The 18,279-nt window shown below is 39.2% G+C and overlaps 1 protein-coding gene across 13 annotated transcripts in view; it reads left to right on the top strand.

Annotated features, from left to right (window-relative positions):
• Positions 1-18,279, top strand: part of PPP3CA (protein phosphatase 3, catalytic subunit, alpha isozyme) — a 196,013-nt gene that overhangs the window by 137,532 nt on the left and 40,202 nt on the right. For all 13 annotated transcript variants that reach the window (XM_015285623.4, XM_015285620.4, XM_015285622.4 and 10 more), the window contains exons 3-6: positions 3,195-3,319; positions 10,867-10,978; positions 11,921-12,066; positions 13,807-13,946. In XM_015285623.4, the coding sequence (XP_015141109.1) occupies positions 3,195-3,319; positions 10,867-10,978; positions 11,921-12,066; positions 13,807-13,946 (523 nt within the window). The remainder of the gene's footprint in view (positions 1-3,194; positions 3,320-10,866; positions 10,979-11,920; positions 12,067-13,806; positions 13,947-18,279) is intronic.

Below are 18,279 nucleotides of genomic sequence, written 5' to 3'. Positions count from 1 at the left end.
GCTTTTCAACCCCATGGTTGCTCTGTCATGGTCTCTATTTGTTTACATGTCCAAACACAGAGAAATAAATAAATAGTTGGTTTCTTGGTGTTTTTGTGAAAAAGCAAAAGTTAAATCCCTTTCAAGTCTTTCAGTCTTGCTCAACTTCAGGCTTTTTACAGTTGCAGCAAATGGGGGCGGGCGATAATTAGGAGAGCTGCACAGTTATGTAAGGGAAAGCTTGCTGCTGGAGGCTGGGCGAGCAGATTGCCTGGCCATCAACACACCACGTGTCTTCCATCTTCCCACAGTGTCCGTGCAGAGGAGTGCAGTTGAGCAACGTGTCTGGTTTTGGTGGATGAATGTGTTCAAATGAAAAAAAAAAAAAAAGAAAGATAAAAACATTTTTTCCTTTGGCATACACAAATTTAATTTTATTTTTAGAGAAAAAAGAGTGTTTTATGCTACTAGGGGGTTTCAATTGCGTTTATTTTGTGTAAATGTTTGCACTTGTTATTCTTAGCTAGAAATTCTATCAGTTGATGACTTCAACGTGAAAGCTGTCATCTAAAACTCATGGGGAAAAATCAACTTGGAAAAAGAGATTATACAATATAATGCAGCAATGATAAGAGTACTGTATACTATCTAATGGGGAAAAAACAACCCTGTTGTTACAGAAAACTGCTCAGCTAACCAGCACTCGTAAATCGCCACCAATTTCACATAAACATTTATGAAAGCAGTGACTGCAATCAGTGATTCTTATGTGTTTTGTTAATTTTGTTTAGTTAGGTTTTGCTTAGTGTGTCCATGTTACATTGATCCTATTGTTAACCGTTCAGGGGGGAGTACTATATAATACTACGTAGGACTAGTAACGTAGACGATCAGGGGGAAGTGAACAGTGTGATGTGACACTGAGCTGCAGTGAAAGGCAAAGTATAAGGGTCTTGTGCTGCCAGTTTGTTGGATTTGGTGTGGCAACTGTTATTCTTTATAGTCCTTTTTTATTTATGTGGAAATGTGACTTCAGCTTTTCAGGGGCATGAGATAAATTTGAGGTATATTAAACTGTGATGAAGCAAATCCTTTGTATTGACTTCCAGATTTTAGAAGTTCAAATGAGAATACCACTTGACAACAAAAACTCAACCTGTTACTTGAAGGGAGAGTATCTGAAGTCTACTGCCTTTACTGTTAGCAGTAGATAAGTTGTGTTGCTGATGCAAGATAAGGTCCATCCTTGTCACCTGGTTTATTCAGCATCTTTGTTATCACCCTTCCAGTCTGCAAATCAGAACTTTTGAGTTGCTGAAGGGAGAGCCAGTCTATGTAGGACACTTTGATAGTAGTGCCACCTATTTATTCCCATGGAAACTACATGAGATACAAAGAGCACAATAACACTATTTGATGGAGCACATTCTCAGCTACAGAACACTACTTTTCATCATAGTCACCAGCACTAGCTGATTCACGTGGATGAGCTGATCGAGGCACTCTTCATTTTGTGGTGTGACAGCTGTGCATGGCCGCCCAGAGCACGGCTTGTCTTTCATGTCTCTGCCACCACTGCTGAAACGCACCACCCACTGCCTCCCTTTGCTCACATCCACTCTTTGGGATTCAGCAAGTGTCAGTGAATGTCAGTGAGTGCAGTTTTTTCTGCATGGAGAAATTCAGTGACACACCTTTGCTTCATATGCTCTCCTGTACCAGATGCCATTTTGTCCAACTGTCCCTCTGCTGCCATCTGTTGCACAGTAACAAAATGTACAGGATGTTGCTGGGAAGGTTCAGCCTCTATTGCCATACCACCACCATCTGCCTCTGACGTCGTGGGCCAACATAATAAAATAGGAGGTATTACTTTCCTAGCAGCCATCATAAAAAAAATGGGAGGCATTGAATTCATGCAGGCTTCTTTGCATTTGCCAGAGGCCTGTGCATTGCAGAAGCTGCTTTGCATTAGAAGCTTGTGAAAATCCAAAAAGGCAGTGATAGACAAACAGGTTTGTTACGCCACAATATGTTGTTCACTTTGGAAATAGAGTAGCACTGGAGAAAGCACTTAAACCGGACCAGCCTAAAATTGGTATGGATATTGCCCTACTGATGGCTGTGTTTGACAGATGTTCTCAGGCTGCTCTCATGGGAGACTGAGCTGCAGAGGTTTTCCTTCCAACCCTTATCTCTTTCATTTTCAGGCCTTAAGGCTGTTAGTGTTTTCTTTGTCAAAGCTTGTTGCCTGAAAAGGCCTGGGCTTGACCCTAAGTTGTGTGTTTGTTTTTTTTTCCCCCACCTCCCTTGGTTAGAGGAAACAAAACAAGGCAAAACTAACCAGGTTTTGACACAGCATTGTTAGTGAAGCTTCCATGGGAGACTGCAAAAGCCTCTCCTTCCTTCCTGAAGATATTTAAAATCATCTACCAGTGAAGCTGAAGTTTCACAAGAGAGCAGAGCCAATCTGTTAAGTCTAAGATGCACCAAGAGCCATCCCCATTTAGCTTGGGCTGCACATCATCTGTGCTGTCTGTGTTGCTTCTGGAAGCTGTTCTTCTAAGGGCTTGTTAAATTGACTTTATCACAACAAAGTGAAACAATAGTTAATCATACAAGGTTAAATAAAGAGGTAAGGGTGAAAGTATGAAAAATCAGTGTCATCTTGCTGAAAACGTGCTTTAGAAAATCAAATAGGCCATTTTCTTCTATGGTTTCTTCCAATTCCAAAGAGGTCTAAAATTTGTCAGTTGCAGCATCAGCATACACAGGCCTGGCATGCTTCTCCTTTTGCAGAACGGCTAGTTGTGTTCATCTGAATCTGACATAAAAGTAGGTATGATGGTGAAAGAGAAATAACCTTGCTTGATCATGTTTTCTTTTCAGGCCATCTTTAGCTCATCTTATTGCTATCACAGGCGTTTTGTGTTCTGCTGGGTGGCAGAAGAAATGGCCACAAACGTGAAAATGTAGGTCAGATTCGCTTGATAGCTCTACTTTTGTTAGTTGGTCGCCTTTTGCACACTTAAGTGGATGCACATCCTTAAGAAACAGCTTTTCCTGAACTGCCTGTTTTCAGTGCTCACTTAACGAGAGGACCATGCACAATATTGTCATAATGCATTTCTTATAAGAGACTGGCCTCAGAATGTGGGTACCTAAGATGATTATAGTATTGTTACACTGATTACTCTTTTTTTTTTTCCTTTCAGTTTGTGGAGACATCCATGGCCAATTCTTCGACTTGATGAAACTGTTTGAAGTGGGAGGTTCTCCTGCCAACACACGGTATCTCTTCCTGGGGGACTATGTGGACAGAGGGTACTTCAGCATTGAAGTAAGTTTCTTATTTCTGTTTTTGACTGCAAATCTGCTTGCAGACTATTGTATATATTTGGCATAGTAATTTTTAATGAGTTCAAGAATGCTGAGGCTCTTCGCAGATGCCACCGTGAGCAAAAGAGGTCCTTGTTACATGTCACTGGGGTGATGTCCAGCCACATCCCACTGTATCTGTGCTGAAAAGCTGACGAAGAACAGGCCTTGGTACTTCTAGCGACCCTCCTAGGAAAGCACAGAAGGCAATCTGCTCTGCAGCTTGCAGAAGTTAAATAGAATGAATACACATGAGCTATTAAGAAAGAGATAGAGGAATTAAATGAGTAACTCACAGTGTAGTTGGACTTCCTGATTTTTTTTTTCCGAGTTATGAAATGGAAGGACTAGATCAGGAGAGAGAGAGAACAAAAGCCACCAGATAACACACTGTGCTGGGAAGATTGAGTTCTGTTTAGGTATAGGTTGCAGAGCACATGATTTCTGGCTCTTGATGTAGCAATTGAATCCATGTGATGCACATGTGCCCTGCTGAAGGTGCTGAGACCTTGTGCAGATGCAGGACGTGGAATGTGGAGGTCAAATTACAGTATCTTCTAGAGGCCTTGTGAAGGAAAATCCTTGAAGGAAGCAGTGTCTTGTCCAGTGTCCTGTCCAAACCTTTTACAAGAAGAAAGTCAAATACCGGGCATGACTGCATTGCTGCAGAGCTCATGAGAGAAACTGAATTTCTTCTGTTTTGCTGTCTGGTTTTGCAAACTGACAGTTGAGGTGCTCAATTATCAAATAAAATCTGATCTAGATTTGTTCATCTGTTCATTCATGATCTCGTCACTGAGTGACCCAGTCAGAAAGCCTTGTAACAGCTTTTGAGTTACAGCTCAAGTCTTTTCTCTGTAAAATTTGGACTTGAACTCCCTCCAAGATGAGGGAAAATACCCATTATGTTAAAAGCAATGTTGGCCCTGTGATACATGGTTGTGTACCTGTTGATAAGGTGGCAGTATGCACTGATGGTTCATTTTACAAAGCACATCTTAGTATGCTTTTGTCTTATCATTATAAAAAACATAGTCCCAAACAGCTGAATTACTTATGTGTTTATAAAATGGATCAGTGCATTGTCTCGCCAGTTCTATTTTTACAGTATGAACTGTCTTAAAAATAAGATTCTCTAAAACTGCTTCTGCTTTATTGGCTGATTTTAAAACTTACTTTAAAATGTTAACAATCTTTGGGAGGTGAAACATTCTACACATAGAAAAACACTGTTCCAAGTGCAAAAGCTCTAAAAACTCAAGATCTGCACAATTTTTGTCCACCTATTGTAAATCATCAATATTGCCAGGATTAGTCTTATGCTGAAGTCAAAGCTTCCTGCTTTCTTTTGAGCTATGTGTGTTTTCTTTATCCCACCTCAGATCTGTGGTCAGCTGTGGGCCAACCCTTCACTGTGTGGGTGCAGGGCTGCTGGGGGAAGGCTGGGAATGTGGAAAGGGGCTTCACAGGCTCATTCTACTGTGCAGCTGAATCTTGAGCTGCCATTTTTCAGATGTGCCAGCCTCATTCATATCTCCTGAAGACTTGGACTGTGCATCTGGAAGATTCGAGTTTTGTTTCCATTTCTTTATATGTTTTTAATACAAGAGATAGGACAAATGATCTGCTTCAGTTTTCAAGTGCCTGTCTGACAGTTTGCCAGAATTTATTCCAGAGCTATTACTGAATAAAGATGAGCAAGTCATGTAACAGCAAAATAGCTTATGGGTGGGGAATAGGCCCCTTAAAATAATTCATTTAGCAATCTGCACATCTATATACTATATTCTGCATTTAGATTTTCCATTCTGGAACACTGCTTTTTCACAGGGAGCTGTGCTGGCTCCTATCAGCGCAAAGGAAATATCTGAACTGTCATTTACATTATTCCTTTTTGTATGTAGGGTTCTCAGATTACTACTTTTTTGGTGCATAACTGATTCTCTCCACCTGTCACCTTGATTAAAGAATGCCTCTGAAAGAAAAGGCATACTGTTTCATAACTGTATTTGCATTTACAGCTATGCATTCAGGCATGAACTTACCAGAATAAGTACTGACAAGGAAAGAAAAACAGGAGGAATGTGCTTTGGCAGGCTGGGAGATGCTTTGTGGAGAAGGGGTCCTGAGCACATTTAGCAAGGCCCAGCCCTTGCCAGGACTTTGTGCTGGCTTAGAGGTCTTAGTGGAAAAACGGTCCTACCGTGGCTCAGTGCGTATTTCCACCACACTTGTACCCCACACTCTTTATTCTGTCTGTTGGCTCCCTTTTCTGCCAGCGTAGATGACATGAAACAACTGCAGTTCTGGGGTCTTTCCGAAATAATTAAGTGGGTGGTCCAAGGTACTAATCACAAGTATTACAAGCTTTTTAAAATCCCCTTCAGTTGCTGTGCGTTATCTAGCGTAGAACTGACACCATTGAGCCTAGACCTAGCTGAGTGCTGGCAGTGGGCGAGATAATCCCTGTCTGTGGGCTGGAAAGCATTTGGGATTCTTCTGGATGAAAGGTGCTATATAATGCAAGCTATTATCATGAAGAACAGAAGAAGAAATTGCATAAGGTAGGTGGAAGGCATTTGATAATGCAGAGGGAAAAAGAGAAAAGTGTTTGCGTAAGGCACTCAGCAGAAATGACAGTTCTTGCCCCACAGTGCTTTTGATCCAAGGGTTCAATCCTTCACACGCGTGCTCTGTTTTTACCAGGCAGTTAGTAGCGTTGCTTGAAGAGAGCATTTTAGCCTGTAAGATTACTTCTGAGCACATTATTGCGGGGGGAGAGACTAGTAAAGAAATTACAATGGCTACCACAAAGAAAAAAAAAGGAAAAAAAAGCGAAACTGTAGGTAGAATGAGAGGAGCTTTCTTGGCACAGACCAAATCTTTATCCCTTAGCTGTGCTGTCTTTTCCACTTGGTCTTTTGGCAGAGCTGAGCATTTCTTCACTTAGAATAACAGACTTCTGCAAGCTGCAGTATCTGATGTGGTGCACTTGTTTCCTCAGCTCTGTAGCTGATAACCTTTCCAGACTGTGCTTGTGCACTGTTCCAGGGTTTTGACTGCAGAGTAGAAACCCTTCAGCTTTCCTTTTCAGGCTAGTTTATGGTCATGGATAAAATAAATCTTTTAAAATTATTTTTAAATTATTTTTATTTCTAAATCCAAAGCATAGTTGGCTTATTTATGGGTCTGCTGGAATTAATTGTAAGGAAGAATGTCTGATCTTTACCTGAGTCTGTTGGCTATTTCAAAAGTCAGATGGGACTGATGCAGTGTAGAGTATGCATGTAGACTGCTTTTCATTGATGTTTGAAAAATGACCACCACAGTAAATACCAAATATAATGCATTAATGTTATGCATTAATATTAACTGTTGGAATTCTCTTCCTGCCCAATCCCACATAAAAACACACAGGCTTAAATTTGAATTGAATATCATGAGGTGCATTCTGATCGGTTTTGACAGATCAGGCAGTTGAGATTAGTTGAATTAAACAAAACGAACAAACCTGGAAATGTGCATACTTCTTCATTTCCCAAACACAGAGACTGAAATTCCAAAATGGAGAAACTGCTTTTGTCGTATTTCTAGCAAGAAAAAAAGGTGAGCTGTTTGCAGCAAGCCTGAAGGATTTGACTATCTGATCTTACATCAATTACAAAAGCATCTTGCACTGGCGTAAAGACTGTCTGTAAGTTGACACTGAAGATCTGGTTGTACTGCCTTACTGTCTGTTTACCAGCTGAGCCTTAAGAGAAGAGATCATCGTTTATGCCCTGAAAGCTGGAGAAAAGAAGAGGAAGGGTGGGAAATAAATGCAAAGCTGGTTGCAGTGAAGTCAGTGCAGTCTTTTCTTATTTTCGGTGGTGTGTAATGCTTTCTTTCCCTGTGCTCAAGAAATGGAAGCTCAGAAAAGGATTTGCATCACTGGATTGTTTTGGCTACAGATGCGATGTGTCTGTGTCTCTGAAAATGGTTGTACTAGTAATGCAAATGCAATTATGTGTCCAAAAATATATGTAGTTTCTGTTAATTATTCAAGTTTAGAAAACTGCATCTGTATTAGCTCCTGCAATGGTATAATTGTTGCAGTGCAGTTATAGTATGCAATTTTTGTATTTAGAGGAGATGTGTGTTAGAAAGAAGGAGCTGTGCTAAACATTACTCTGCAGTTCACAGAGCAGTAGAGACCTTTGTAATGCATGGCTCAAGATATCTTCTCCAGTATGAATTACCTTATGTTTATTCACACCGAACTTCGTCTGCTGGGAGAGTGCACAGTGGCATCAGTCATTTCTAGAGAGTTCATTTTCTGTTACTCACATAGAGCCACAGAGCTCACAGTGATCTTCAGCTTTCACAGAATTGGCTGTGCACACTTGTCAAAGGAGCATGCAGGAGGCAGAGGGCTGTGCTATCATTAGCAGCAATGGTGACTGTTTTTCATCATTACTTTGAGCGCTTGATGTGAGATTCATGCAAGAGGTTCGGGGCTTTTGTTTTCCCTTTTCAGAAGGTGGGGAGGTATCAAAGTGTAAGAAAGCCCAAATTCTGCATACGACAAAGGAATTAAATCCCCCTTCCAATTTGAAAATGTGCATCTTTGGCTTACACAGCACTTAATTGCACAGACCTTTTCTTCCTGATGATGAGGATGCCAGCTCATATTTGTTTAGTTTGAAAGAAAGGTCTGCTAATTAGTTCTTGTTTATTATAATAGTGTGTTACTGAACTTCTAAACAGAAAAAAGAAAAAAAATAAAGGAATTATCTAAATAAAATAAGCCTTAAATATGACAGCACCGAAGACTACACAAAGTGTAAATGTTGGGATTATGTTACTTGAATTGTGGCTTGGAAATGCACAACACTCTGGACTGCCTTGATTTCCCTTTTTCTGTCTGGTTCTCTTGAATGCTTCAAAGGAAACATGGAAGAATAAAAGTATGATTAAGCAAATATAAGTGATTTATGCATAAGCAAGTAACAAACACATGAAAAAATTAAAAGATAAAAGTTAGTTTTCCTTATTTGCCTTGCTTTCTAGATCTGGATGATATTTTAAGTATCTTGTGCTCACTCCAATCTTGCTGGGGCTTTATGAAAATGTAAAGCTTTAAAAGAAAATGTAAGCCACTCTATTTCTTAATAAAGCACTTCATCTTTCCACTAGTCATTGTACTTCCCCAAATTATAAAGTGATTTTGGCAGAACTAGAAGCTCTAGGGTAGCTTCAATATAACTTCTAAAAAGTTGGAACTTTTCATGTATGAATGGAGGCATCATTTTAGTCATCCTGTCTCACAGCATTTACATCAATTTTTTGCATTAAGCAATAAGTTAAAAGAAGTTGAGTGTTCCAGGGGTCCTTGGATTAATGATGAAACCTAACAGTTATTATCAGATTTAGAGAATTCTGCTGGTGACATGGAGGAGTCCAGGCTTCCTTCCCCAGCAAAGTGAAATCTTTAAAGCCAAATCTTTTCTCCCTGTCCAAGTTTCAGAAAACCTTGCCTAAGGACTCTCTTCCTCATTGTTTTGGGCCACAGCACATACTTAATAGAACAGTCTAGGTTGAAAAAGACCTTTACGGTCATAAAGCCCAACCATCAACACCTGCTGAACCTCAGCACTTGGCATGGCACTAGGGGACATAGCTCATACATCTCTTAAATATCTCCAAGGATGGGGGCTCTACCACTGCCCTGGGCAGCACGTTCCATTGCTCAACCACCCTTTACGTGACAAAATTGTTCCTAATAACCAATCAAAACCTCCCCTGGTGCACCTTGAGGCCATTAACTCCTGTGACCTAATGCTCTAATTGCCATCCGGATGATATCACAGCGGTGTTCCTGGCATTGGGCCATCTCTTCTTGCTGCCTGGGAAGGCAGTAGGGCCCAGTGGATGGAGAAAGTGATGTGAGCTCAGGAGACTCTTCCTTGTTTTCCCAAACGGGAAGACTGATTTTTCAAGTCCTGCCTGTAACTTTGCTACTTCTTAACTTGCCTATAGAGCCTCAGAATAAACAAACAAATTACGGAGTCCAGACAGCATCTTGATGTTTACACATAATAAATTCAACATAAAGTGCAGTATTGTAAAACTCCTGCTGCTATATAATTATCTGTAGAGAGTGTGAGTCTTAGTGCAAATATAAAAATGTTGCATTCTTTTTTGTTTGAGATGATGACTGTTTAGCAAATGAGAGCAGAAATCGAAATGTTCAGATATGATTACCATAAATTTTCTGTTTCTTTTTATCAAGACATTCTGAATTATAGAAGAGAATTCATACTGTATACATTTAAAGGCATTGAACTGACAAAAGTGATGGTTTTGTGCCAAGCAGAAACCACTAGTAGAAGTACATTGAGTTTCCAATCTGTTGGTTATTAAGGTAAATAAATTCCCCCAGCAGAAGGAAGGGGGGTATTAGTGGATAGCTGCAAACCCAAAAGATACCTTTTATTTCTGCAGTGAGTGGATATTTAAGAAAGGAAGGGTTGGAGAAGAAACTGTTCAGACTGTTTTCCTAACTCATGTTTCCTGAGGCCATCACGGCCCCTGCAGCATTCTTCCCAACAGCTATCTGCTTGCTTCAGCAGCACTGGGAAGACTGAAGAGTGAACTCTCCTGGGGTGAGATAGGATGGCCATGCTTCCATCAGCAATCCTGGAAGCTGGGCCATCATATGCACACGATGAATATTCCACAAAGGTTGCAAGTTTGCTCATCTGTCAAGAGCTACGTTGCCGTGCCAGTTTTGGCTCAACACAGCTATTTCATTCAGATGGTCTCAGGAGGTCTGAGCAGAGACTAGCCTCTCCAAGCCTTATTTGTTTTAAAACCACGGTTAGAAGAATTTTTCTCTCAAATAGAAATCTTCTGGTAAACAAAAGGCTTTTCTGAAGCTTTGGAGTAACTTCATTTAACACCAGGCCTTGGTGGATCTTTTTCTCGGTCACTTGCACAGATCAGTGTTAAGTGAATAATAAGCAAGTGCTCGTTACACAAGGTAACACAGAAATTATGTGTACTGGAAGCTAAGGTATTTCCTGAAGTGTGGGTTAAATTGTTTTATGGCAACTCTTTCTTCAGTCAGGAAATGCAGATCTTCCTGTGAAATTGTTTCCACTGCGGATTTCTGCCTGGCCTTCCAGGTGTTGTTTTAGGGATGCACAACTCTGCTCCTTGAAAGCTGTCACAAGTGAAGGCTGAACAGGGACTTACCCAATGTGTGCAGCTGCATTACAGAATACTGATAGTAGCTTCTACCAGTCCGGACTGAAGCACAGAGAAATGCTTGTAATAAATCTGTGAACGGTGACTTTAACTGCTGAAAATAAATGTTTCACATAAGTACTACTTCTGCTTGCTTTTTTTTTTTTTTCTTCTTTTTTTTGCTGTTTTTTTTTTTTTTTTATCCACTTGGTTGGAAACACAGTGATTGAATTTCACAATGGATTACGAATTGTGTTTCTCTGTCTTGTTTCTGCTTTTCAGTGTGTGCTGTACTTGTGGGCCTTGAAAATTCTCTACCCCAAAACACTGTTTTTACTTCGTGGGAATCATGAATGTAGACATTTAACAGAGTATTTCACATTTAAGCAAGAATGTAAGTGTACCTTCTAACTTTTCTTGTCTTAACTCCCTATTCAACAGCTTCAATTTGTTAGTCTGTATTTGATACTTGCTTTGTATCAGTAATTTTTAAGGTACTTTTAATGTTTACTATACATAATGTGTCATCCGTGCTCCCTGAGAGGGCAGTCATCCGGCAGGGCCTGGAGAGGGTGTTTCCGTGATGGAGAGAGGGTTAGACTCAGAGCTCATGCTGCTTAGAAACGTGGCATGTTCACGTTTACCTTGTGAGTAGGCTGACACTCTTTTTGAGGGAATTCTTTTCTTTGTTGCAAGAAGGGATGCAGTGACACACAAAACCTCATTAGATGTAGACCTTTACTTGTGTAATTAAGCAGTTTTTTTCTGTGGTTGTAAACTGAAGCTATTGCCATAAGTCTGTGTTGCCTGCTTAGCAGTGAGTATAAAGGAAATGTTAATTGGCTTGAAGGCTTCATGGTTTGCTGACTTTAATATCTGTATTGGTAAATTAACATTTCAGCTTCATTGTACCACCCCATTCATTTCATAATGGTATTTCTGTAGATAATTAATTATAAGGGACTGAGCTTCTGATTACTTTGAGAGCTTTGAGTGAAAATGTAGTAACTGCTTACCATTCAGCAAACTTTATTAAGGCTTGCTTTATAGACTTCATGGCAGGCAATAATAAGATATAAAATTGTTTATTTGCAGTATTTCGGAGAAATATAATAAACTTTGCAGAACTTTTCACCTTAACTAGAGAATAAAGAACTTTCCCACCAATTAATAACAATAACCCTGAAGTTTTTTTTTTTGTGCAAAGCAAGTTTTGGTGCAGTTCTCAGTACAGGAGAGTAGTGACAGCAAGATCAAGGTATTAAGCAGCATCCTAATTTCTGTTTCCCTTTCAAGTGTTGACGGTGCTTTCTGTTATCGTTTTAATCTTTAAAAGGTAAAATCAAATATTCAGAACGAGTATATGATGCCTGCATGGATGCCTTTGACTGCCTTCCCTTGGCTGCTCTGATGAACCAACAGTTCCTGTGTGTACATGGTGGCTTGTCTCCAGAGATCAACACCCTGGATGACATCAGAAAAGTAAGTATGAGTAGCGCTCAGGTCTAATGAGTGAACAGTTAATCACTGACAAACAGAATGTGAATCCTTTCTTGCTTTCTTTCATGTAAGATGCTTGTATGTCATTTTGGCATTCACGTTGACCTTATCGCCTTTTAAAGGTCTTTTTAAACAGAGCATAAAAGGAATTGCTGTAATTAGTTCTGTGTTGTTTTATTGAGGTGAAGAAATCACCAACATCTAGTAAAACTCAGAATTCATCATCTTTGTGTTCTGAAAAAATAATTGTTAAGTAAGTAAGTATTTAGGAGCAAATGAACACACAGCATTAGTTTCGTGTAAGAAAGATCTGTTTGCACATTGTAAACATATTACCTGATGACTCCCTGTAACATAATGGGCGTTCTGCAGTTTCTTGGAGAAAAGAAAAAAAGACTGTTGTAGAAAAAAAATTATGATACTTAAAGCATATAGCAGAAGATGTGATTCTGTGATATGATAGCAGTGAGTATAGTCAAAACTATTAAGAAACTTTTCATAACACAGGAGTACAACATAAGTACCAACTTACTGAGCCCTGCGTAGACGCTGTCCAGCGGTTTGTTTGCATACTCTGTTGTTGCACATTTTCAAGGATTTTTTATTCAGATGTTTTGGAAAAAGAGATCTCAGTTGATATTTCTAAAAAGAAATATTTGATCCATTCATCTGTAGTGTTTCCAGCAGTAAAGATTTTGTATTTCTTGCATACAGTTTGAAATGTGCAAATATGGGTATATACTTCCGAGTTTTATAGACATTACAAGATGAATTGTATTCTGAGGCTAATTTATAGCATGGTAAGATATTTATATTGTTTAAAATATAATACTTGAACCAGTAATTACATGTTTTGGTTTAAATACAACTAAATTAAGATGCTAACTGTGCTTTTAAAAATTACTGACTGTAAAGCTTTGTTTCGGAGGTAAAGGTTCACCATCTCATTAAGCTAAAAAAAGCCTAAATATTTGGCTGGTTTTGCAACAGTGCAGTGGCAGAGCAAAATTGTTGAGGGCTGAGGTTCTAGCTTAGGGTCATTATCAACATTCCTTCCCCCCCCCCAGTAGAGGTTTATTCATCTTTGGCAATCAGGAGAAATTGATTTTGCATATCTGTGAATTTTTATTTAATTAAAATGAATTATCGATCTTTAATATCTCCAGAAAAGGAGAATCCATAACCTCCCTGGGCAGCCTGTTCCAGTGCTGTGTTGTGAATGTTGTCTTGGTACTTAAATATTGTTGGGTTGTTTCATTATTTTCTTTTTCCCCCTAAAAATATATTGAAATCCAAATGGGAATTTGCTTTGAAATAACCCTTGTATCCTTTTCTTGAAATGCCTCACTCACATGAATCAAGTGCTGTGATATTTGAAAAATCACAAAATACACAAATACCATCTTTATTTGCTACTGGAACAACCTGTAAAAAACAGCAGGAAAAAAAGAATTAAAAAACCCACACAAAATTCACATACAGTGTTTCTTTTTTCTTTTTGGTTATATCTGTTACTTCTCCTCATCAGTGTTAGCAATGAACATTTTACTGTTTCTCAAAATCCCAGTGCTTTAAAGCTGAGAGCATCCCAAAGCTGTAAAATTGTTTGTTTGGGGCGTTCATTTGGCAGCCTATGGAATGAAAAATCATAACTTTTCATCAGTGTTTCTGTGATACGTAGTTGAAAGAAGTTAGTATTTCTTTCTCTCCTATTTTCCTTAGTTAGATCGATTCAAGGAACCACCTGCATACGGACCTATGTGTGACATCCTTTGGTCAGATCCATTAGAGGACTTTGGAAATGAGAAGACTCAGGAACACTTCACTCACAACACAGTCAGGGGATGCTCGTACTTCTACAGGTGAACATTACTTCTTTGATTGTATGGATTTCTGTGTGTGATCACATTATAGTTCAGCGGTATAAATGTTTGCTTGATGTTTGCAACACTCCTTTGATAATTGGGTTGAGAAGAGGGTGGGCACTTCTTTCTGCAGGCTTGCCTTGCTTTCAGGTAACTTCATCTTCCATTTATTTATCTTACCTTTTTCCCACAACTGGGAAAACCTAAATGACTTATTTTTATTCACTAAAGCCCGTGTATTTAGCTTATTTTTGTTCTTCTAAGTTAGGAAGTGAATGTGAGCAGTTTTTTGTTTTTCGATTTTTTTAAGTGTAGGTAACTACATTTCTGGTTTGAAAACTAGAAGTTTATTTTGATGCTGGTATTGGAGAACTCACTACCTGTTGTTCTGCAGGGTCAGTAAAAACAGATTTTTCCACACATGCACTTTTATACCCCAGATTTATCAAACTTTTGCTTATATTTGGGATTGATTCTTCTCATTTGGGCTTTGAACAGAATTGGTTAAATAGAACTTGCTAACAGTTGAAATGTAGGCAAGTGCCTGTAATGTTCTTGCAGAAACATGCATGGACTTGAATGCAAAGGCATCAAACTCTAATTAATCACTGAAGTTATTTCCATCTATTTGTGAATTAGTAAAATACAACAGTGAGAATGTTTCTGAAGAGTTACAGGAGTGGCACACCTGAATCATATAAATAGAAGCACACTGAAAACAAATCTGTGAGCTGGTTTCAGACTTTTTAAAGTGTGTTCTCTTTCTGCTTCATAGTTCTTCTCTAATTCTGTCCTTTAAGCATGGCTTTTGTGCCTCACTACCAGTGTAAAGCGTCAGCAGATTCTCTCCCATACACTGAAGCAGTGCCTTTCCTTAGGTGCTGGAGGGGTGCCCTTCAGCAGCACCCAGGGAGATCCAAACAAACAGCAGCTCCTTTTTCTCTTTTCTCAGTTCTGTCTGACTGTAAGGTGGCTCTGGCCTTTCTCCATTGTCAGTGGTAGGTTTCTTGGTTTCTAGAGTCCTGTGGCCACGAGGCAGAGGACACCCTGTAGGTGTGCTTGAGCGGTGGTGAAGAACCTACCAGCTGCTGCTTTCCTTCTTGCTTTCCTTCTCTTTTCAGAGTAGGAAGGGTCTGTGTTACCTTATGAAATGTGGTGGTGATAACATTGTACACTATGGGGATTTTGAGGAATTTTTCTGTTTTTTTGGTGTTACAATGATTCAGGCAAGCTTATAAGGAAAATTGGGCAGTAGAACTAGCAGAGCCAGGAGGATGAGTGACAGAATGAGAAATGTATTCAGTGAAGTGACATACAAGTCTTAAGTTTTCCAGAAGAGCTCATCAGGAGTGAAGAATCCAGCTTTTTTAATTGTCTTAGAAAACCTCACCCAAAATGTAACTGACCCCGAACTCTTTAATAAAATGTGAAGAATTAATCAGTGGCCTCTACCAGTAACTGGGAGACAAAGGTGCTAGAATCAACCTTCTACTTGGCAACGTTAACAGAAAGGTAAATGATGCTTTGACTTTGAGAAATTAGTCTTCCTAGTCCTTTCTTTGAGCTGTAATTGCTCCAGCATGGGATGGACTGAGAACAAAGCAGTTTGTGCTGCAGCCTGTGCTGTCAGCACGCACCTTTTGTGGATAAGTAATACCACAGCCTTCAGATCAATACAGTCTGGAATGTGCTCAATATGTGTGTTTGGTCTCATTATGAAAGAAGGTGTCAAACTGTTGCAAACAATTGATCTGTGAAGAAATGGGCTTATGACTCCGAGGGCTAAAATCATTCCTCTTCCTGTGAACAACACTGAACGCTGATGAATTCCTAGGAGTTCCAGGCACCATTCCTACAAACAATGAGTAATAGCAGTTTCCTTTCACGAACCTCTCTTAAAAAGGGTAGAAAGCCTTGTGGATTTGCCTTGTGCTTAGATGCGTGTACTTTTATGGAACAACCTTTAGATTTTAGGGTTTTCCAGAGCTCTATTTCTCAAAACTACCACAAAATTCCCCAATAATATACATCAGTTTTTCTCCTGAAAATGTAAAATATCAGTCCTAGTCTGTGCTCTACTTCATAATCAGAAAATTGCATATTCAGGAAAAGATGAGATATTTACAGGCTATCTACTTGTGAGTGTGGGGGGGGGAATGGAGCTGTATAGTGACTCTAGCAGATGTCCGGCTTGGAGTCACCTTCGCCTGAGATTATTTAAAAGCAGATGTTACTCTTAAAAGAAGTATGTAATTGCTCAGAATTTCTTTCTTTGTTTACTAAGTTGTGATTCCTGGGGGAAAAAAAAAAAAAGCAAACCACCAACAAAAAAACAAACATATCCATGATAACAGGTGCATCATCCAGCTTGGCTTGTCTTTTCTAGCTTCCTCCTGAGAAAAGAAGGATAGTTTGCAAAGCAGCCAGCTAGGATGTAAAGAAGTGACTTAATTAGGCTGTCCTTCCTCAAGACAGTCTGTTGATAGAATGGACTTTAGTCTAATTCATCAAAGAATAAACAATTAGTCATTTCCAGAAATTTAAGTTAAAAGACAGCGGTGGGCATTTTGTAGCAGTGTCAGAAAGGTTTCAGAGACACATGCCAGGAAAATGATTTCTAGACGATTAAGATCTCTTAATTGCAGGAAATATCTGTGATAAATAGTTTCTGTTTTATAAGACGTGTTCATTATCATGGCAAATTCCAACTGACACTTAAAGTGTTTAATTATTTATTTCCTATAACAAAATGCTATGAGAAAGATGTGTTTAACAGTAAAGCAGCCTTCCAGCTGTGTACATGCAACATTAACTGGGCTTTCCAGCTCAGGAGTACATTAAATCTTCTCCATTCATCCAAAACTCATTTGAGAAATGTTGAGCCATTCGTATGAGCTAAATGTATGTGAGAAAGCATAAAGAATGTTGTTTATAGTAGTCTGACAAGCTTTTCACTACATCTATTAGGTGATCACTCACAGCCTATTGAATTTCGAACTGATCAAGCTTTTTCTTCAAGAAATTTCCTTTTGTGTCACAATTCTTAAAATGAGTATGGATAGCACTGTAAAACCTGTTCTGGAAATCACAGATGTAACCTGTCATTTAGAGATGTAAAGGAAAGTCAGCTCAATTTTCAAGGGTGCTACTCATGAACATTTATTATCTTTTGCATCCTACAGCATTTCACACTGTAGGTTGTCGAAATTTGTGGGTCCTGGGAAATAGCAGTAGCACAATGCCAGGGTGAAAAACAGCTGTGGTATTTAAGTAACTTTTTGGAAATTTGTTTAATTTCCCCATACCTTAAAGTAAACCAAGAGCAACAGTGATGAGATTTCATTTCCCTTTCCTGAATTATTCCATCCTAACCCACAGAAAATAATATTTTATTCAGGGAATGTTACAAACAAGGGAAATAGTTTTTCCTGTGGTGTTTTTTTTTTCCCCCCCAGATTTTTCAGCTGATCCACCAATAAAGAAGTTTACTTTGTTTATCAGATTATGTAGTTTTGCTTTGGATTTATGTAGCATGTGTTTATTTCTGCTTAGCTGGTTGTACTGATCTTGTCAGTGACCCGTAATACTTATTTCATGGACTTGTGGTACAGTAATTCTCAGGCTTTTTTGTGAGAAATACATCTACCTTGGCAAGACGTGCTACTAATCCGAGAATGGCTTCTTTCACTGAACAGAAAGCTTGAAGTCAGCTGGGCTTTTTTCTCTCTCAGAAACATACTAATTTAAGGACAGACAGCTAGTAAGTGGTTTAGACAATGTTTGAGGTAGGAGGCAAAAAAATTGTCCTTTCTAAGCCACGCTGGAGTGGGAGCATCATTATTCCCATAAGATTTATGAGATGGATGAAGAATTAAAATGTTCTTTCATCACATTTAGACAAAGTTGCTATGTGTATATGAAGTCCTAACTGTGAAAATTGCAATTGGATCCAAGCCCAGCTTGCTTAATTTCCATTGTGTCAGAGCTCTGGTAAAGAACTTCAGGAGTCCAGTTACGCTGCTAGGGTAATTAACTGTGCCTTGCCCTGTGGAAAGGGCTGCCTATCAGGAAAAAGCACGCATACAAGCTTAGTGCTCACTTTCTGGAATCATTTGTGCATAAGATTTGGTTATTTAATGTTAGCAAGAGCACAAGAGTAACATGAGCCTGGCTCACGTCAGTGGATGGCCACAGAACTAGAGCAAATACTGGGGAATTTTTTGCAGGCATTGTGCTCAAGCTTCCTGGGTTTTGTTAGTGAGCTTGTTAGGAGTTCTTAGGGAGTGCTGAGATTTGTAAGGTTGGCTGTTGTTATATTTTTTTTAAAGCA

The sequence above is a fragment of the Gallus gallus genome, chromosome 4, assembly GCF_016699485.2.
Source record: "Gallus gallus isolate bGalGal1 chromosome 4, bGalGal1.mat.broiler.GRCg7b, whole genome shotgun sequence".
Classification (NCBI taxonomy): domain Eukaryota; kingdom Metazoa; phylum Chordata; class Aves; order Galliformes; family Phasianidae; genus Gallus; species Gallus gallus.
This window is presented reverse-complemented; position numbering and strand designations above follow the sequence as displayed.